Below are 19,193 nucleotides of genomic sequence, written 5' to 3' on the forward strand. Positions count from 1 at the left end.
AACAAAGCACACGAGTTTATAAGCACCAGGCTTCCTTACCCGCCCGCACCCTTTCCTTATTCTTCACTTGCTTACACCATTGTGAATCAGGAGTAACTCCACTCATGGCAGTCGAGTCACACAGCTGCAAATCTGGTGTGAGCTCAGAATCAGATCCTTGACTCCTGCTCTACATTGATGCTGTAGCTCTCAGCTTGCCTGAGTCATGTAAAATTTTACTGCCCTGCCCCTAGCGCTCCCCAAGGCCCATCTAGGGCATTCTGTGTGACAGACTGTGTCATTTTTCACCTTTATGCATTGATATAACTATTAACTGTGAGAGGTCTATTGTGTAAAGGCTTTTGGCAGTGATTTTTCTCTTGACTAAGTCAAGGAGTTCTTTTATAACAGTTTATTAAACCATTAAGAGCATCTCCTGTGAACACACACAGCTTGGCTCAGAGAGAGCTGGAATCAATTACTCAAACGCTGACTGATATCTGCTTTCCAAATGCAGCAAGTGCAAGCTGGAAACCGTTCTGATCAGAGGGAAAAAATATCCAAGGATTATTTCTAATTGCTTGTTTAAATAAACCCCAAACAATCATCCCCTAATATGGTGAGCTGTCCATTCTATTCCAGCTCTCTCTCCTACTTTTCTGTGGAGTCTGGCAGCCAGATCAATGCTGTTTTAAAGGTATCCACTTAAGGAATGCTAAGCCCACATTTCCAAAAACATATTTCTACATGGAGTGATAGCAAGATGAGAGGTTTTTCTTTTTCAACTCCACCTGTCTTTTTATTTTTTTCTAATCGGCTGTATTCAGGGTACCTGTTTAGCATATCTGAGGAAGATGTTTTCAGAGGAGTTGTCTTGACTCTGGTTGGGTATGTCCTGGATCACAGCAAAACATGTACATATGCAAATTAGTGACAAAAGCCATGGGAGCCAGAACCAAAACCCTATTATCCACATAGCTCTGTAGCTGCGTGCAGCACTTTAGAATGGACAAGGTCTGTACAACAAAGCACACAGGGCTGCCTCAGAGACCCTGCAGTCTAAAGACAAGAAGAGAGACAATAGTGATCAGGCAGGAAGTGGTGTGTGGATGTTTTATAACTTTGTAGAATGAGGGATTTTTTTGGGGGGGGGAGGGGGGGAATTCAGAAAGGATTTGAAGAAGAGGTGGTGAGCTTGGCCTCTCTTAAGCGGGAGGATGTTCTCAGCATAGGGAACCGCGTGAAACTAAAAAGTAAGTAAATGGAGGTGTCAGGAGGAGAGAATTTTAGGTGGCGTACAGGAAATGGGAGATAATCAGGGCCAGTTTGTCACCTGGTGCAAACTGATGTCACTATACTGAAGTCAATGGCTTGCCGCCATTTTAGACCATGTTAACAGCTGGCCCATAGGCAGGGATAGAGTTGTAGAGAGCTTTGGAAGTGGAAGAAAGGGGGAAGCCAGTGCAGAAATTCAAGAAGAGGAGTGGAGAAGTGATGGGAGCTGCTTGAGAGGAAGATTGCCTAGACAGCAGTGAATTAATACTTTAGGGCCTAATCCTAACACACATGTAGCCTCTGACTCCAATGGAATTACTAAGGACCACCCACCTGTGTGAAGTTTGCAGGATTGGGTACTGTACTTGCATATGGCAAAATACAGGTTGTTGGTTAGTGATATTATTTAAGGAAAGTGAAAGGTTGTTAGTGTAACTGGATAATAGCATAAACAATAGGTTTCTCTCTCCATAACAGGGCTTAATAGCTGACTGGAAAATTAATGACTAGAAAGGGCTTGAGTCTCTCACTTACACCATTAACTTCAAAGCAGTCACTCCTGGTTTACACTACTGTGAGAGAGCAGAATCAGGTGCAGCCCAAGCTCCAAAGTAGAAGAGGACTGTACTGTAGAATGCACCATAGTGCAGAGAGAGAGAATTCTGCAGCTGGAATGACAATTGTACTGTACTTGGGCTGTAATTATCTGGGCCTGATTCTGAGCTCCTGCTAGTTTAAGAAGTGTAATTCCATTGACTTCTATGGGGTTACACTGCTACAAACCAGATAATTCAGAATCAGGTCTAGACTCTTGCAAAGACCAATTGGATCACCCAGTCTGACAATCAGCTTTCCGCAGATCCCTGCCTTATATTAGATGGACAAATCCCTGTGTGGAAAGGGGAGAGAATGCCATGCTGGGGAATGTGATAGTGCTACTGTCTAGGGTGGAGTGAATGAGTGATTATTGAGTTTGGTGGCCCAACTAAAATGAATCAGACGAAAAATTATTGTGGAAATATTTTGTTTTTTCTCACTGAAATGAAAACACAGAAATTTTGTTTCTTGTCGAATGACAGGTTACATTTACTTTTCATGTGATTTTTACAAAAATTAAATCTAGCTACATTTCAAAATGAATCATCAATTCAAAATGGAAAGCTGCACCGTTTCGACTTTTTCCATCTTCCCTCCCCTTTGTTGTTCAAAACTAGTTATTGAATTTGATTGGAATTCAGAAATAGTTTCAGGAGATCCTAAAATTTAACTCAGCTCTACTGCTGACAGCGATTTACTTGATGAAAATGCATCTGAAAAACACAAATTAAAGATTAAGGACCTGATTCTGAAACTGCCCCTCACATGGATAGATTACTTATTCTGTGAGTACTCCCTCTCATAGCTCAGTACAAAGGTGGCAGAGCTGTGCCCAGAGACATAAGAACAGCCATACTGGGTCAGACCAATGGTCCATCTAGCCCAATATCCTGTCTTCCGACAGCGGCCAATGCCAGGTGTCCCAGAGGGAATGAACAGAACAGGTAATAATCAGGTCGCCCATTCCCTGCTTCTGGCAAACAGAGGTTGGGAAATCATCCCTGTCCATCCTGGCTAATAGCCATTGATGGACCTATCCTCCATGAACTTATCTAGTTCCTTTTTGAACCCTGTTATAGTCTTGGCCTTCACAACATCCTATGGCAAGGAGTTCCACAGGTTGACTGTGCGTTGTGTGAAAAAAATACTTCCTTTTGTTTGTTTTAAGTCTGCTGCCTATTAATTTCATTTGGTGACCCCTAGTTCTTGTGTTATGAGGAGAAGTAAATAACACTTCCTTATTTACCTTCTCCACATCAGTCAATGATTTTATAGACCTCTATCATATCCCCCCATAGTTGTCTCTTTTCCAAGCTGAAAAGACCCAGTCTTATTAATCTCTCCTCATATGAAAGTCGTTCCATACCCCTAATAATTTTTGTTGCCCTTTACTGAACCTTTTGCAATTCCAATATATCTTTTTTGAGATGAGGTCACCACATCTGCATGCAGTATTCAAGATATGGGTGTACCATGGATTTATATAGAGGCCATATGATATTTTCTGATGTGAGGCAGGTGGCAGAAGAGAAGGCAACAGGCAGGGTGGGGTGGGCAGAGGAGAGTAGGGTTGCAGCAAAGAGACTGGTTAGTGGCTGGTGCCAGGACATCCATAATGTTGATTCACACACCTCCAGCATCTAAGTCATTTTTCACATGTTCCTACCTTTGGTATCACTGGGCTGAGCCTGCTTTTCAGGTCCCTAAAAAACACCACAAGAGTCACATCAGAAAAAGACAGCCTTCTAGCATTTATTTGCAGAGAGAGAGAGAGAGCTCTAAGAATGCTTGTGAATCCCAAACACCCTGTGATTGTGCTGACACTTTTCAGGTGTTTTGGTTCAGAATCACGCCTTCAAATTTTGTCTAATCATCCCTGCTGCATTAGTAAGCACAGTGGGCCTGATTCTCTGCTCACACTGGTTTCAAACTTTTTCAAAGTCCACTGACTTCTCTGCAATCACTCTTGATTTACACCACTGTAGGGGAGAGGAGAATCCAGGGCTGTGTGTGCAACTGCAGGACTAGTTTGGCAGCGCTTTCACCACCGGGAGGCATGAGGGGGTCCATCTCTTCAGTCAGCTCTTACATGAGCAAAAGCTCCTGGTTACCTTAACTCGAGCTCTAACATTATGAAATGTCTCTAATTTTCCTATAGCACATGAACACAAGATGAACATTAATTAAAGGCAAGAGGATACCTGAGGACATTTAAAGGCAAATTTAAACCAGAGCACACATTTATGGCCAACATAAAATTAACCTGTGGACCTCACTGCTACAGGATGTTACTGAGGCAAATACAGTTGCAACTCCTAACATTCCAGTTTTGCCTTAGATGAAGAAACAAGCTCACCTCAGGCTTTGCAGTATTCCCTATGAAACCATATGCTTGTTATAGGGCAGTAGTTCCCAGACTGGGGTTCCAGTTGCCCCTAGGATGAGCTACCTGGTCAAATGATGATAGCTGCTCCTCCACTTTTCCAGCTGCTACCCTTACTGTCCATGAGTACTAACTTACTACTCAGATAGAGGAAGAATGGCCCAGGGGTTAGGGTACTAGCCAAGGACACAGAAGACCTGGGTGCAACCCCCTCCTCTGCCACAAAGTTCCTGTGGGCAAGTGACTCAGCCTCCTTGTGCCTTAGTTTCCCATGTAACATGAGGATAATAGCAAGGGGATAATAGCCCTACCTTGCAGGGGCGTTGCTAGGATAAAGATTGTGAAGCACTTTGAGAGCTCCTGCTGGAAAGTGCTATATAAGAGCTAGGTATTATTACTACTGTACTCCCAGGATTTGAATGAGACTGTGTGTGGAAGACGTTACTACTGAATATGAGTAAGAGTGGCAGAATCCTGCTCACTGGAAGAAGTTCAAAACACATTGACCCAGACTGTGATTCCCTTACTCACAGGGATGGGCAGTTACTCACATGAACAGTCCCAGTGAAGTCCAGGTAGCCTAGTGATAGCTTCCCTCATGTTTCTGTTCCAGAAAGAAGCAATTGCTGTAGCTGGCTTGGGGATGTTTTGCAAATGACAAATGAGAGAGGATGTGTCCACAAGACAATCTCATTAATTAAGACATGGGCCATGTTGTGTAAAAGCTGTGGAACCCCACTATAGGGCAGATTGCAAATAACAAGGCAATGCCACTGTGCAATATTATCTAAGGCAACTTTGTCAAGTGTGAATGCTGTGGCTTAGATTTTTTTTTTATGAAGACTAGCCATTTCTATGAAAACATCTGCATTTATGCTGACTAGGATAAAACTTCCACCCGGTGTCCCCAAATCTACAATATTTTCCTTGTGGGTGGATCCGTACATCTGTGTGGAGTCCCATTGAAATTAATGGATCTATGCAGTGAGTCCGCCCACATGGATCAGACATCAGGCACATGGATTGTAAACTCCTTGGGCGAGGCACCCTGTCTTTGCATACACTTCATGCAATGGGGACCTGACCCTGACTGGGGCCCGTTGGTGCGACAGCAGTATAAATATTAAAGAACTACTAATACAAGCCATCAGCCCTCCTTTCTTAGAGCAGGTGTCCATCCCAAGCTGGAGGGAAGTCTCCCACCGGCATACAGTATGGTGCTCTATTGGGGATACTCTGTTCTGGAGTCATTACTGAGATGCTCCTAAATAAACCCTTCCTCTGTTCAGCTATGGTAATTCCTGTGTACCCATCTGTGTGCCCAGCCTAAACTCCTAGCGTTCCTGCCAATACACTCCTGTCACTAACCTCTCTCTTTGCAACAAGCTTCCACAAAACATTCACATAAAACACCACATTAATGACCCATGTCTTAGATGTTCAGAGACAACCCTGGAAGCTGGAAATAAGGTATATATAAGTATAATGATCTTACTCATGGTTGTCTTGGATCCTCAGGAAGATTCGTAGGAGGAATTCAGCCTCTTGGCCTTCTTCTGAGGTGGCTGGAACAACAACATAGGTCCCGGGGCTCAAGAAAAAGTAATTGGTGACATCACGGGTCGACACATTGAAACCGTACTTCAGAACTTTGGATTTATACTGAGAGAAAAATGCAACTGGCAATCTGTCCTTCAGGCCCTGGAACTGAAGGAAATTATTAATTGTACCATGGCAGTCCTCTATTCCCACAGCCCCTTTCATCCACAAAAGTCTGAAATAGCTTTTCATATTCAATCCTGCATATATGGGAATCACTTCACTCACCACTGCAATGCAATCATCTCTGGGGTGGAACACGGCAGTTAATAGTGCACAGCAGCACTACACAACAGTTAGGGAAGTGAAAAAGAACTGGGGGGATTTTAGGTGGGTGGAGTGTAGTTAGTTGATCTGGAATGTGCCAAGAGAGTGGGGTGAATACCCTAATTCCGGTGAAAATTTCCTTGGCGTATGTCATGTACATGAGTGCTCAGAGCCCCAGTTAAACATTTCATCCAGAAGACAGTGTCTTTAGCAGCAGTGCCATCCTGGCATCAATTCTCATAAGGAAATAATGTATCCTGATCTTTCTTTGGTTATTCCAATACTTTTGCGGAGATGAAACAATAAATATAATGTAACAGCTGTTACTGTGATGACATGTAAAGATAGCGTAATAAAAATCCTTACTAAACAAATTCCCTCAAATACATTGGAGTGTATAAATTCCATTTAGAATGGCTATACAGTGTGACACAGTTATTTATGAGCCATGCCTTTGGGAGAAAATAGTATAAATCTGCTATCTTGGGGGAGGGGGAAAGACTGTGGGCTTGTCTAGACAAGCCGTTAGAGCACAACAAGCTGGTGTGTAAATCTACACAGCACTGGCTTGCTGTGCACTAACAATCTGCCTGGACTCTGCTACCATACACTAAAAGTTCCCTGGTGCACTTTGATCTACCCCGCTTTGAAATGGGAGTAGGTGAATGTGCACTAGGAAATGTCCAGCGTGTGATTCCATGGTCCGCATGGACAGTTAGTTACGGGGCAGGCTAGTGAGAGGTAGATTTACACCCCAGCTTGCTGCGAAATGAGTGCTTGTCCAAGCCATGTTATAGAGGACATGGGAGCTGTCTGTACTGCAAGGCAGATCCACAATTGGCGTAAGCTGAAATCAATGGAGGTGTCATTTGGCATCTGGGTCTTATTCTGAGCTCCTGCTAGTGGAAAGTGGAAGTAACTCCCATTTACGTCACTGAAGGTAAAACTGGTGTGACATCAGAATCCGACCCTAAATATTTACCTAATTCTATCACATAACATGAACCCTCTGTGTCTGTCTATATATACCCTGCACAGCACTTCCGTTATCCTGCCAACACATAACATCCATTCTGCTTCAGAGTGATGATATGATGCGTCTCGATACACTGTGAGAGATTAATAATGATATTGCTGTTCTGGGAGTGAACTTGGTGAACTTTAGTACATGCTATAGTCAGACCTAGTGCCGGCAGCTCCAATGTAAACTTCTTAGGCCTGGTCTATGTGGGAAAGTTTTTTCAGGATAACCTAAGGAGTGAATCTAAACCAATATAGTTACAGCAGTATAAACCCCAATGTAGACACACTTATTCTGGTATAAGAGTGTTCAGATGGGGGATTATATTCCAGTATAACTAGTAAAACCTTCCTGTGTAGACAAACAGACTTACGCAGTTCTGTTACTGCCCCTTGCTTATGACTTGTAGCAACCTCACTTCAATTCTTGAGCTTCCCATTATAAGGGCCTACACTGTATCAGAATTCCGAGGTGTACTAGTATTCATGCTTGAGCTAGATTTCTGGTAAGATCTGAGCCATAGGCAAATGTCCACTGGAGACTATACTGAGACCACCAAACTGATTTCACTTGTGATTTAAGTCAAATCTGAACACAGGAGTTCCAGAAATGAATTGTGAGTGATATAATGGAATAATGCACTGACTGGCCTCCTGATTTAAGGTTAATTTGAGGGATAGCTCAAACACCTAATATCCAGATCCTCCATGGGTATAAATTGGCAGAGCTCTACTGAAAACAATGCAGCTTTGGCAATATGCACAACTGAGGGTCTGGTGCCCTGATGGGAACATTAGAAAAGTTTTCAGCATTGTGCATATGTTTGACATCTTCAGACTTAGGCCACTAAACCATCTCTTTGAACTAGGTTTCATGTTTGAAATGTCTAGATTCCCTTGACACTTGTGTTCAGATCTTGGCAGGATTAATTCCATCTTTCAGTGATCTCAGGCAGATAAATTGTGTCCTGCTCTGCGTACTGGGCCTGGTGCTCTTTTAGCTTATGCTGCTTTATTCAGTAGAACCCCCACTGAAGTCAATAGAAAAATAACAGTTTACAGGAGAATCAGGCCTACTGTAAGTAGGTCGTTAAAATAAGACCTCAAAAGCCAAGGCCTTTTCTGCTCCTTCTGGATATTAAAGGTCCTCTGACACTTTTTAAAAGAGCAGAGGTTTACCCAGAAGGTCTTGGCCAAAATTCTCTATCTCCACACCAGGATACTGTGTGGTTGTTAACTGCTCTCTCTCCCAGAGAATGCTGCATTTCAGTGATGCGTGTATATATATGTTTCTATATTTTATGCTCCTGGAATCAAAAGTGCTATATGAAAGTAAAATAAAGTTTGTTAAAGTTTGGACTTGTGACATAGCAGACAAGGAGATCTACTGTCAGTGCAGCAGGGGGAAGGAAACATTGAAAAATGTTAGTATGAGAAAAGGAAGTGTTTGCTAAAATATCAGAGTAAATGTAAAGAAAACAATACAGCAAAAGCCTGAATGTTAATGCTCATGTTGTCTGTGATAGTCATGGAGAATGCAATACAAATATATGACTATATGTACATGAGGAATGTACATGTAATGTATATGTGATATAGCGAAAACAATATATAAACATACACAATTATTAGAATTGATCAAATTTTTCTGATTTATTTTTTATGAAAACTTCAATTGAAAATCCAGTTTCTGATGAGTCCCCTCCTCTCTACTCCTATCCAGTTCTGGTAATTATTGATCAATCAAAGAAAAAGAAAAGAAAATGAACATACCTTGGGTTCAACCTGGGAGGAAGAAAGGGGAAATGCAGGTTTTAAATATAAAATAAGCATGTAGCTGATCTAAAGCTCTGTTCTCTATTCGAACACCCCTGATTAGACAAACATTTCCTTGGTACTGTTATCTAATGTCAAAGCTGACAGTTCATGCAAGTCCCCCCATTTTTCATCACTCCCTCTTCCCTTATCCACACTCACACCAGCTCTGCTTTATGGCAGCTGATCATGTGTCTCTGAGGCTAGAGTTCAGCCCTTAATCTCTATGCAGAGGCAAAACACCCCTACTCCCCCAGAAAGTGTTAGTCTTTCCCCAGTGGATGCTGCTTACCCTGAAGATCAAAAATCCGGTGAACAATTTTTGTGCATTTGGCATATTACGGGCAGGTTTTTGCATCAATGACACCACCACATTATACTTTTTCAGGTCAGGCTCTTCCACTTGGATAAAGTACTGGGGGTTCCTTGAAAATGCACCTGCTGTGAAATGATTAGCAGTAGTAATATTAGCTGTACATAGCATTTAAAGGCCCCTGCCAAGATCAGGACCCGATTGTGCTAGCTGTTATACATACACATAGTAAGAGCTGGCCTCTGCTCCAAAGAGCTTACAACTGAACCAGACAAAGACCAAGTGCAGGAGGAAGGAAGTGTTAATATCCCCGGTTTGGAGATGGTGAATTGAGGCACAGAGAGATTAAGTAACTGGCCAGTGCTCACCCAACAAAGCCATGGCAGAGTCAGAAATTTAATCTAGATCACCTCAGTCTCAAACCCAGGGCCTTAACTACAATCCCATCCATTCTCAAGCCAGTAAGGGCGGTTTCTATTAAAACCCACGCAGACAAGGATACTCTAATGGAGAAGAGGATTGTTGGCTTAGAGGTTATAGCTGCACAACCATGAAAAGGAGGAGTTCCAAAAAAATTCTCCCCTTTTCCCAGAGGGCGATTGTTCACCATGAAAAATATATGGTGTCAGTAACAATGATGCAGCTCTAAAGATAAAGGCCTTTTGGGAGACCAGTCAGACAATGGAGCCAAGGTTTTGGTTCGTGGTAAGTAGTGGCCTCAAGGAAAGAGAGCTGGGCTGATGTGCATTTTCAAGATGGACACACAAGACTGAGAAGAGAGCTCTCTCTTAATATAGAATAGACTTTAAGTATTAATAAATCACAGGGGCAAACACTTGATTGTGTTGGTTTGGGCTTCAGAGATGACAGTTTGTTGAGGAGTGGCTGTATTTTGCATTACGGCATGTTCAGTCATGAACTATACTAGACGGTTGATGGCAAAATATACGCCCATGGAAACTGGCCTCCTTCTACCCACTGCCAATAGAGTACATCCAGCCATCCGCCAGCCACGCGCACTGACATGTTCATGTACTCTTAACACAGCCCTGCCTATCAGTCCCTCATTCAGTTTTTTACAGTACATTGACAAATTGTAATCAGTGTTACTAGGAGACTGAAGTCTGTCTATTGCTGAATAATGAAACAACGTTGAAGATAAAAGCAACCCTTTATTGATCACAAGCTTCTCTCATAGATTAAAATAACAACAACGAATAAGATGTGCAACAGCAACAAAACCCCTGAAGCTCAGCACAACTGAACGATCAGGGCACAGGCAGCAAAGCTGATGGCCTCATCTACCCAACAGAGTGTCCTACTACAAGAGAGCTTTGGGATTCTAGTCAATTCATTCAACAGGTATATGTGTTCTGTAATATTATTACTTTGCAAAGCAGGCTGGCTATCTCACCACCTCAGACTCTCCAGCCCCATCCTCGCCCTGGGTCAGGCAGGGCTGATATAAGGGACAGTGAGTTTCGATCTAAGAGAGTACAGGGTTTTTAAATCATCAGTTTTGACTCAGAGGCCAGTGATGCCTCCTCAGTTCTGCCTGCTTTGTTTGGAGTTAAGTGCAAGGGTGGAAAACATCAAACTCAACAATTTTGAATCAATACTTTTGCAATCCAGCCATCAGAGTGGCTTCGTGTGTGTGTGTGTGTTGGTGAGAGGGAGGAGAGATAATGGGGATGGGGTAGGAGATCAGACTGGGACATTCAGTACCGTTATGATAGTTGCTTCCACCTGCAGTGAGTCCTCGAGCCCACTGGTTTACATACATGGCCAGGGACCACCTTGTACCACGCTGATCTCCAAAGTCCAGGAACGATGGGGTGTTATTGCAAATACACAGCAAGGAAAATTGCTCTGTGAAAGCTTGACGTGACATCCTGGAAAAAAACGAGAAGTATGATGTTTCCGTTTAATACATCAGTTGGATACTAACGCTTACACTCGCGGAGTGGGAAAGTGGATCTGTAGCCAAGGCAGGAATGCGGTGTTGCAGGTTTCAGCTGATCGTGACAATGCCTTGTGGAAATGTGGAGTCTCCGAGCGATCACACTTGTACTACCTAAAGCCCTGATCCTACAACTGAATCCTTGGGGGCAGAGCTCTGTGCCTATGTGGAACCCCATTAAAGTCAATGGGATCCACCTGTACACATCCTGCTCCAGGATCAGGGCCTACCATGGTGAGAAAAGCAAGCCGGGGCTATGAAGTGGTCGGTCTCCAGAAAGGAAGATGCTGGACAACCCTCCACCCTTCAGTACCCCAGGCCAGCCACCACCCATACTGCATTCCAGCCCATGTCCACACTGCACTCTCCAGTGCCCCAGCACAGGCCCTACATTGCACGCTCCAGCACCATCCTGGTCCACATCCAAATTACATCCCAGTCTGCACTCTCTCTATATATCCATGCTGCTCCCTCTGCTCTGCTACCCTCTGAGCCTGGCCACACAAGTCTGCAATGAGGGAGACTTCCCAGTGGCTAAAGAGTCTGTAAAAACTGCAGCAAAGCTATATCTGAGCCTGACCAGACACATGAAATACTACCAGCCTAGACCATTCAGGAAAATCCAAACTCTGATGACTGGAGTCCTTGCTACTGTACCCAGCTCCTCTCTGCATCCCTTTGGGTGCTAATCCTTAAAATTTTGTATTTCTTGTTTAACAGGCCACCTACCTTGTGGTGGCCAGCCTGGTCTTGTGGCGAGGGCACTGTCCTGGGAATCAGGAAACCTCAGTTCTGCTCCTGAATCTGCCACTGACCTGGTGTGTGATGTTGGGCACATCCCTTCCCCACTGTGAGCCTGTTTCCCTTCCCAGCCTTGGTCTGTCAGATTGCAAGCAGGGGCAAGGACTGTCTCTAACAATGTGTTTTTAGAGCTTTCAGTACAATGGGGCTCCAAACTGTGACTCAGAGCAGAGAACAAGTTGACTCCTAAGCAAAGTGAATGAGCCATAGGCCCCTGGGTTCGAAAAGGAAAACTTGGAATATCCAAACATTAATGTGAACGTACCAGAATTCTCCATCGTCCTTATCTTCATAGAGATCTTTCTTATATTCCGCTGGAACTCGATCCCACTGGGGAGAGCTGTGAAAGGCAACAGAACAGCAATCAGCAATGAGGGGTCTGCCTTGGCCTTCATTCAGGGATTCTCAGCCTTTTCCATCCCACCGTCGCGCTCCCATCTAGCTCCAGGATCTGGCCCAAGAGTGCACATGAAAAGTGATGGATTGAGAGCCTGACTGGTACCCTACATTCAGCCCCAACACAATGGTAGCATTGGCAGCACAGTGTATTGGCAGCACCCGCAGCCATTGGGAAGTGGTGAAGTTCCCTCCCCCTCCTATTGACAAATTCTGTGAATTTTTTCTGAGAATTTTTCCCAGGTTTTTGTTGAAAAAAACTGAAAAATATTCAGTTGCCAAAATACTGAAAGAAGTGGGGTGGGTTGTTTTGTTTTTTTGACAAAAATCTGAAAGATTGCTACCAAAAATAGAAAATTTTTGGTGAAAGTTTCCATTTTCCTGAAAAACCTTTTTCCATCAAAAAAACCTTCTTTTGACTAGCTCTACTTCCACCTGTAGGTTTGCCACCTGCTTCACCCCTGCCAGGGGTGGGGGACAGCTGCAGTGAGTGGAATGGTACTTCTGTCTCCATGGACTTAGCCAGTCCTTGGGCTGACTTTTAAACCAGAGAAGTAGCGGTGATGGTTCTGGCTATGTGGACAGCGGTCTGCTGGGAAACAGATTGGGACTGCTACCCATTTCTCACAGGCCCACAACCAGCTATTATGTGGCAATGATTTGCAGCTACTACATTTGAATGGCCATCTAGAAGTGGAAAGTTCTGCATCCCATTTCCAGTTGCCTGCACGTACCCTTTGGTATCCGACTGTTTAATGAACTACTGAGGCTTTACAGTGATATAACTTCGCAGCGCCCCTGCCACACAGAGACCACGTAAGCCTGTCAGTTGTGTTATTTCCAAACAGCAGTTTTATAATTAAGTGATAATTGTATTTTCTGCAGAGCAGAAGATAAATAAACAGAGCATGAATCAATAATTTATTGATTTATGCAGTTTACCTTTCAGCATGCTCCACTGACATTTCAATGATAGCAAGGATTATAGTTCACCTTTCCAAAAAGTGGGAAATACTGTCTGAGCAGATAGCTGTTATTCCAGCCTCAAACATGTCTGCATCACCTACTACACTCCCACCGGCCCATCCAGACGTTAAGTGCCAGACTTATTTTCTCAGTGGAGAAGTTATTAGTGTTATCATTCACAGAGGGAAGGAGAATTGTTGTTATTAAACCATAACGTTGTCGTGGCACCTGTACAACTCTCTGGCTAGGAGAACACCAGCTTCAGTCAGCCAAACTGGATTCCTCACTTGATACCTATGTGCAACAAAGTCATCATCACAGTGTTTCCTCTGGATCATTCTCTTGCATTTGGAGGGGAGGGTGAATCCCCAGTGGAGCAACCAGGATGTCTGGCCTGCAAAACCCATTAATCCCTTGAGATCCACACTGGTCCTAGAAGATCCATTCAGGAGGGATAGCTCAGTGGTTTGAGCACTGGCCTCCTAAACCCAGGGTTGCGAGTTCAATCCTTGAGGGGGCCATTTAGGGATCTGGGGCAAAAATTGGGAATTGGTCCTGCTTTGAGCAGGGGGTTGGACTAGATGACCTCCTGAGGTCCCTTCCAACCCTGATATTCTATGATTCTAAGACAAGGGCTATGTGAATGGAAGCTCCATGCCTCTGCACTACCTCCAGGCCCCACCCCCGGCTTGGCTTGCAAGCATCCATCCATCCATCAGATCAGTGCTATCATGGCCACTCCCCCTGCTGGCTGCTCTCCCTCCAGATTTGACATCCTGGAGGGGGAAAGCAGCCCATTTAAAACTGCAGCAAGAGCATTCTGCACTGACATCCTTAGAAAGTTCAGCAGCATACAAGCTGCACAGTGTATTGGATGCCTATGGAGCATTAAACAGCAGAAAATTGCATAAGGGCATGTCCAGAACCTGTATTAGGTGAAAACAGCAGCTATCTAATCTGAGATTTACCTGTAGTTATCCACTGTGAAAACTGTTAGCTGAGAGAAAGAGGGATGTCTGAACTAGACCCAGTCAGGAGTAAGTATAAAAATAACATTGCATGTATGTTTTCAATCCCAAATTGGGCTCTTTTGGGAGGTGTTTGCAGATGGAAAAAGGGCTTAAAGCAGATTAATTTAGAGTTGCCTACTCCACTGTAGTCAGCCCTGGATATAGCCTCCTTGCAGTAAACCCACAAAAGCTTCACCCTTCTTATGAGATCAAATCTTTAAAGCCGTACCCATCACTCCAAGGCCCTCTCCATTCCCGGTGACCCCAAGGATTCCAAACTCTGATTATATCTTCCCAGCCATTCTTGTATGGTATCTGTAAAGGAAAAGAATAAAAAGCCAACTGTAGTCACAGTCTTCTGTGATCAGGATATACAGTAATACAAGTGCATCTTTCTTAATATACCTTTGAGGACTCATTTAACTCCTGCCCTCATTTGGCTGCAGCTAAAAATCAATGTCTCTTTGCTACATGGTATTAGAAACAAAGCATCAGAGAACACTGCACCCATTTTTCCTTCGCATCGTGAGCAGAGGGCTGATACAGTCAGAAGCACTGACTGCCTTGCCACATCACATGACTGTCATATGTCCAGGAAAGTGCGACTGTCAGCAAAGCCAATGACTTCGTAGTACAAGGCCACCCACGACTAAAATGTATCTATATGGAGTGGAGAAGATGCACTGCAGCATAATCCTGAGAACAAGGGACTGGGGAACCTGTCGGTCAGGCTATTTATGGTATTTCTAAGATGCCTGTCATCCGGGAATCCAATCCCTGACTCCTGGCTTCTATTCCCAGCTTGGTGTTTCCCGTTAAGGCAGTGAGCTTCTGTGTTCTGCACAAGTTGGAGCATCTGGACTTGAGTCTCTTCTTGCTTTCTCTAGTGTAACTGAGGAGTAACTCCACCAAAGTTGGCAGGGGGTGGGGTAAACTGGTGTAACTGACAGGAGAACCAGACCTTCTGTGTGGCTTCCAATTCTTGTTCAGATACAGAGAGTCCTGGAAGTAATGAAGGCCTGGCTCACTGTGACTAGAACCCCTTCCAAGGCAAAGAGGCATCATTTTCTGGTAGGCGTCAAAGTGCTTTCCAAACACAAAACCTCCCAAACCCCACCCTCCCCCATGAGGTAAGCAAGTATTATTTTCCACCTTGCATAAAAGGGAAACAGAGGCAACAGGAAGTTAAATGACTTGTCTGTGCTCACACAGGAAGTCAGGGATAGAGCTGAGACTAAAAGCCCAAGTTTCCTGACTCTCAGGCCTGTGCTCTAGTCAGCAGCCATGCCGGGACAGCTCCTCCATCGGTGTAAATCTTCACAGCTCCATTTACTTCAGCTAGACCAACTGAGACTCTCACCCTCTCTCTCTCTCTCTCTCCCCCTCCATCAAGTGGTCATCAGCAGCATGCTCTCATGCTTCCCCAGCTTCACCTCTACCCGCTCCTCTCCCCCACAGGGCCTGGGGTCATAGCAATCCACCTTTACCATGGGGCTCACCATGGAGCCCAGCAACCCCTTGCCTAGATCAGCCCAAGGGATCACTGCTGAGGGAGTCACAAGGGAGGGAGTGACTGGAGCTAGGAATCAAAGCTAGGCCTTTGGCAGTTCAAAGCTGTTAGGACAGCAGGACCAAACGCCCTTCCTGAAGCATGCAGATTCTACTGTGTGTGTTTAAAGGGGTCAAACTTGAAAACATTTAGACCAAAAGAAAAAAAAGGCAAATATAGGACACAATCCCTTTTGCCAAGTGCTTTGAGATCCTGGGATAAAAGCTCTTGTATCATGTAACTTGTGTCCCTCCGCGAATGAGACTTTTCAGTCGCTGCTGATGGCCACGCCCCAAGAATTAGTCCAGGTCACTGTCTGGCTGTAGTAAGTAATTTGCTTTTCTGGATTATTTTGTTGTGCCAGATTGGTCCATATCCCTTCTAAGTCAATATTAATATTTGGTCAGGGGCGGTTGTGTGTAGGAAGGATAAGCCTAAAAAGATAGAGAAAGTAATTTCTTTATCCAGCATGAAACTCTTGACTTTAGGCCACAGTTTGATGCCAGAAGAAGTTTGCTCTTGGATCTGTGAAGTGCAAGCTACATCCCTTGATTACAGAAGATGAAGATGCTACAGCCTTACTCTTGATGGGATTTTATAACCCTTTGTCCCGATTCTTTAAAAAAAAGAAAAAAATCAACATTTCAAAAAAAACTTAATGGAACAGAAATTGTGAGAAATGTTCATTCACAAGTGTTGAAATCTTTAATTTTGACATTTCAGATTGAAACAAAACATTTTGACATTCCCCAAATCTATATTTTGTTTCAGTTTGTTGAACTGACCCGAAATGCTTCATTTCAAGCCAGTTCAATATTAAACTACATTTTCCCATTATGGCACATTGCCTCCAAGGAGCTGTACTTTGGGTTCCCGTATGTATCAGGCTCCTTGGCTAGACTACATCTCCCATGATGTACTCTGAGACATGTGACTCCCATGATGCACCACACAGAGTTTGGTCAGCAAGAAATCTGTATTGCATTATGGGAGATGTAGTCCTGCAGGGAGTTCAGCCCATAAAGAAGAATGGGGGGCCCAAACTACAACTCCCATAAGACAATGCGCTGACAGCTTTGTTTTATTAAACTGATTCTAAACATTTCAGATCAGTTCAACAAAATGAAGTATTCTGATTCAGGTAAAACTCAGAGAGAAAAAAATCAAGATTTCTGTAGCAAAATTGAGATTTTTCCCACAGAAAATTTTGATGGTGCATAAACTGCATTTTCCATCTGGAAATTCCTAACCAGCTCTACTACCAGGCCCCCTAACAAACAGAGAGGAACTTTTGCCCCTTCAACAGCAGAATTTCCTCCAGAGTCCCCGACAGTGGCAGCCTTGCCATTCTGTCATATCCTAATCACAGGCATTCTCTTTCCTGAAAGCCATGCATACATCTCACATGTCCCACCCATTATCACATTTTCATTCTCCACCTATCCACTCCCACTCCTCACCCCTACAATTTAGGAGAGTGGAATGGACAAACCATCAGTATAAAGTAGGCTTCTTTTCAAACCTTTCATGTTGTGGCAGCTATCACCAAGATCACATAGGTCTTGACCATAAAAGCCTCTGTCTGCTGCACAGCAAGGAGCTTAAGCTCTTTTGCACCTCAGTGCAAATGCACATGGCGGCAACATGTGACTGCTAAAAGTCTTAATTATGAGGTGCAGTCCACTGACTGGTAGCAGCCCTCTGCACATGTGCTTCCTTACTGAGGCTGGGTATAGGTGTAGAATGGGCATAGCTGAGGAGATATGGGCTTAAGTTCCATCCTTACCATGCCAATCTGTTTTTGAGCTACATGCTCCCCTCCTAGGCCTGACTCCTGCAACTCATGAGGAGTAACTTGATAGTCTTACAGCGGTGCTCTCTTTAATGAAGATCAGGTCCCCTGTGTTCTAACCTGGTCATCACTTTTTACCTTGTAACAATCTGCACCTGCTCTGGGTTCCAGCCCTTAGGGCCAGATTTTCAAAGGTATACAGGTGTCTACAGATGCAAGTAGGCACCTAGTAGGATTTTCAAAAGTGCCCAGGGACCAAAGTCCCAAAGGTATTTTAAATACCTTTAAAAATCTGGCCCTTAGTGCCTCTCCCTCCTGACCTTCCTCTAACCTCTGATTGAGTGGAACCTTACAACATAATGCACCATAATTTCCCTTAATTTGATTACCTCTGCTATCCCATCAATAGTTTATAGCCTGGAATTAAATTAACTCATGGACTGAACATACAAGAGTCTCCATGCATTTAATTTGGTTTTGTCTCTTGAAAACCCTGAAGGTTTGCTTAAGGTCTTTCATTTTTGGAACCAGTTACCCTTGGCAGTGTCATTGGCTGTGGGCGACTGAAGCCAGGAGTGTTAACACTGGTCTCTACTCTCCATCACTTTGGTACATTGCTTGAAAACAGAGAGCTAACCACATTCCCTTTATTCCACACACAAATCATAAACTGCAGAAATTTGGGGCTCGATGCAGGAATTACAGGTGAAATTCAATTGCCTCTGTTATGCAGGTGGTGAGACTAGATGATTGTAAGGATCCCTTCTGACCTTAACATCTCTGAAAGCAACTGTGAGTGGAGCAGCAGTCAGTATGCTAATCAGGAGACAGCCATGGAATACTACAGAAAAAATGATAAGTAGGGAAAAGGTCTCAGTTCTTACTTCTGTAGCCCCAGTCACAGTATAGGCATGGCCTTTTATGAGTCCGTTCTTCAACTCCATGTTACCAACCGATTGCTGAGGAGAGAAAGCACAGCCATGAGCTCCCTGAAAGACTTGCAAACATACGTTTGTTTGCCCCCCCAACTGCTATTTGGTTAGTTTGAGAAAAGAGAAAAATGGAGCTGACCTCACTTAAAACACTACAGCTGAGCTGCTGATGTAAGTGCCTCGTGTTTGTTTCCCCTGGCGGCCTGACGCAAATCCAGCCAAGTTAATGGAGCTACAAAGGCATCACACATCTGAAAAGCCCATAAGGATCCAATGTTGGAGTAGCTTCCACAGCTGGTGCAGCTGTGACAACACCTGGGGTGGGTCATTGGTAGGAACTGACCTAAGCACCAGTCTCTAGTGTAACGCCGACAGACCCTGGTCGTCAGTGGGCAGGATTGAATCTGGGGCCTCTGAAGCTTAGTGCATGAGTCTCTACCGCATAAACCAAAAGGCAACTGGCTGTTAGCTAAGGCTGTAGAGCAAATTCAATAATCTCTCTCTCTTTTTAGGTTTCAGAGTAGCAACTGTGTTAGTCT

At 44.1% G+C, this 19,193-nt stretch overlaps 1 protein-coding gene across 1 annotated transcript in view; it reads right to left on the bottom strand.

Annotated features, from left to right (window-relative positions):
- CAPN13 (calpain 13) overlaps positions 1 to 19,193 on the bottom strand; it is a 68,007-nt gene that overhangs the window by 17,169 nt on the left and 31,645 nt on the right. Inside the window, exons 7-15 of the mRNA XM_048843394.2 lie at positions 18,607 to 18,681; positions 14,611 to 14,696; positions 12,275 to 12,349; positions 10,974 to 11,140; positions 9,228 to 9,376; positions 8,894 to 8,905; positions 5,730 to 5,941; positions 3,518 to 3,554; positions 812 to 874 (exon numbers count right to left, since the gene is read on the bottom strand). Of these exons, the coding sequence (XP_048699351.2) occupies positions 812 to 874; positions 3,518 to 3,554; positions 5,730 to 5,941; positions 8,894 to 8,905; positions 9,228 to 9,376; positions 10,974 to 11,140; positions 12,275 to 12,349; positions 14,611 to 14,696; positions 18,607 to 18,681 (876 nt within the window). The remainder of the gene's footprint in view (positions 1 to 811; positions 875 to 3,517; positions 3,555 to 5,729; positions 5,942 to 8,893; positions 8,906 to 9,227; positions 9,377 to 10,973; positions 11,141 to 12,274; positions 12,350 to 14,610; positions 14,697 to 18,606; positions 18,682 to 19,193) is intronic.

This window comes from Caretta caretta, chromosome 3, assembly GCF_965140235.1.
Source record: "Caretta caretta isolate rCarCar2 chromosome 3, rCarCar1.hap1, whole genome shotgun sequence".
NCBI classification, from domain to species: Eukaryota; Metazoa; Chordata; order Testudines; family Cheloniidae; genus Caretta; species Caretta caretta.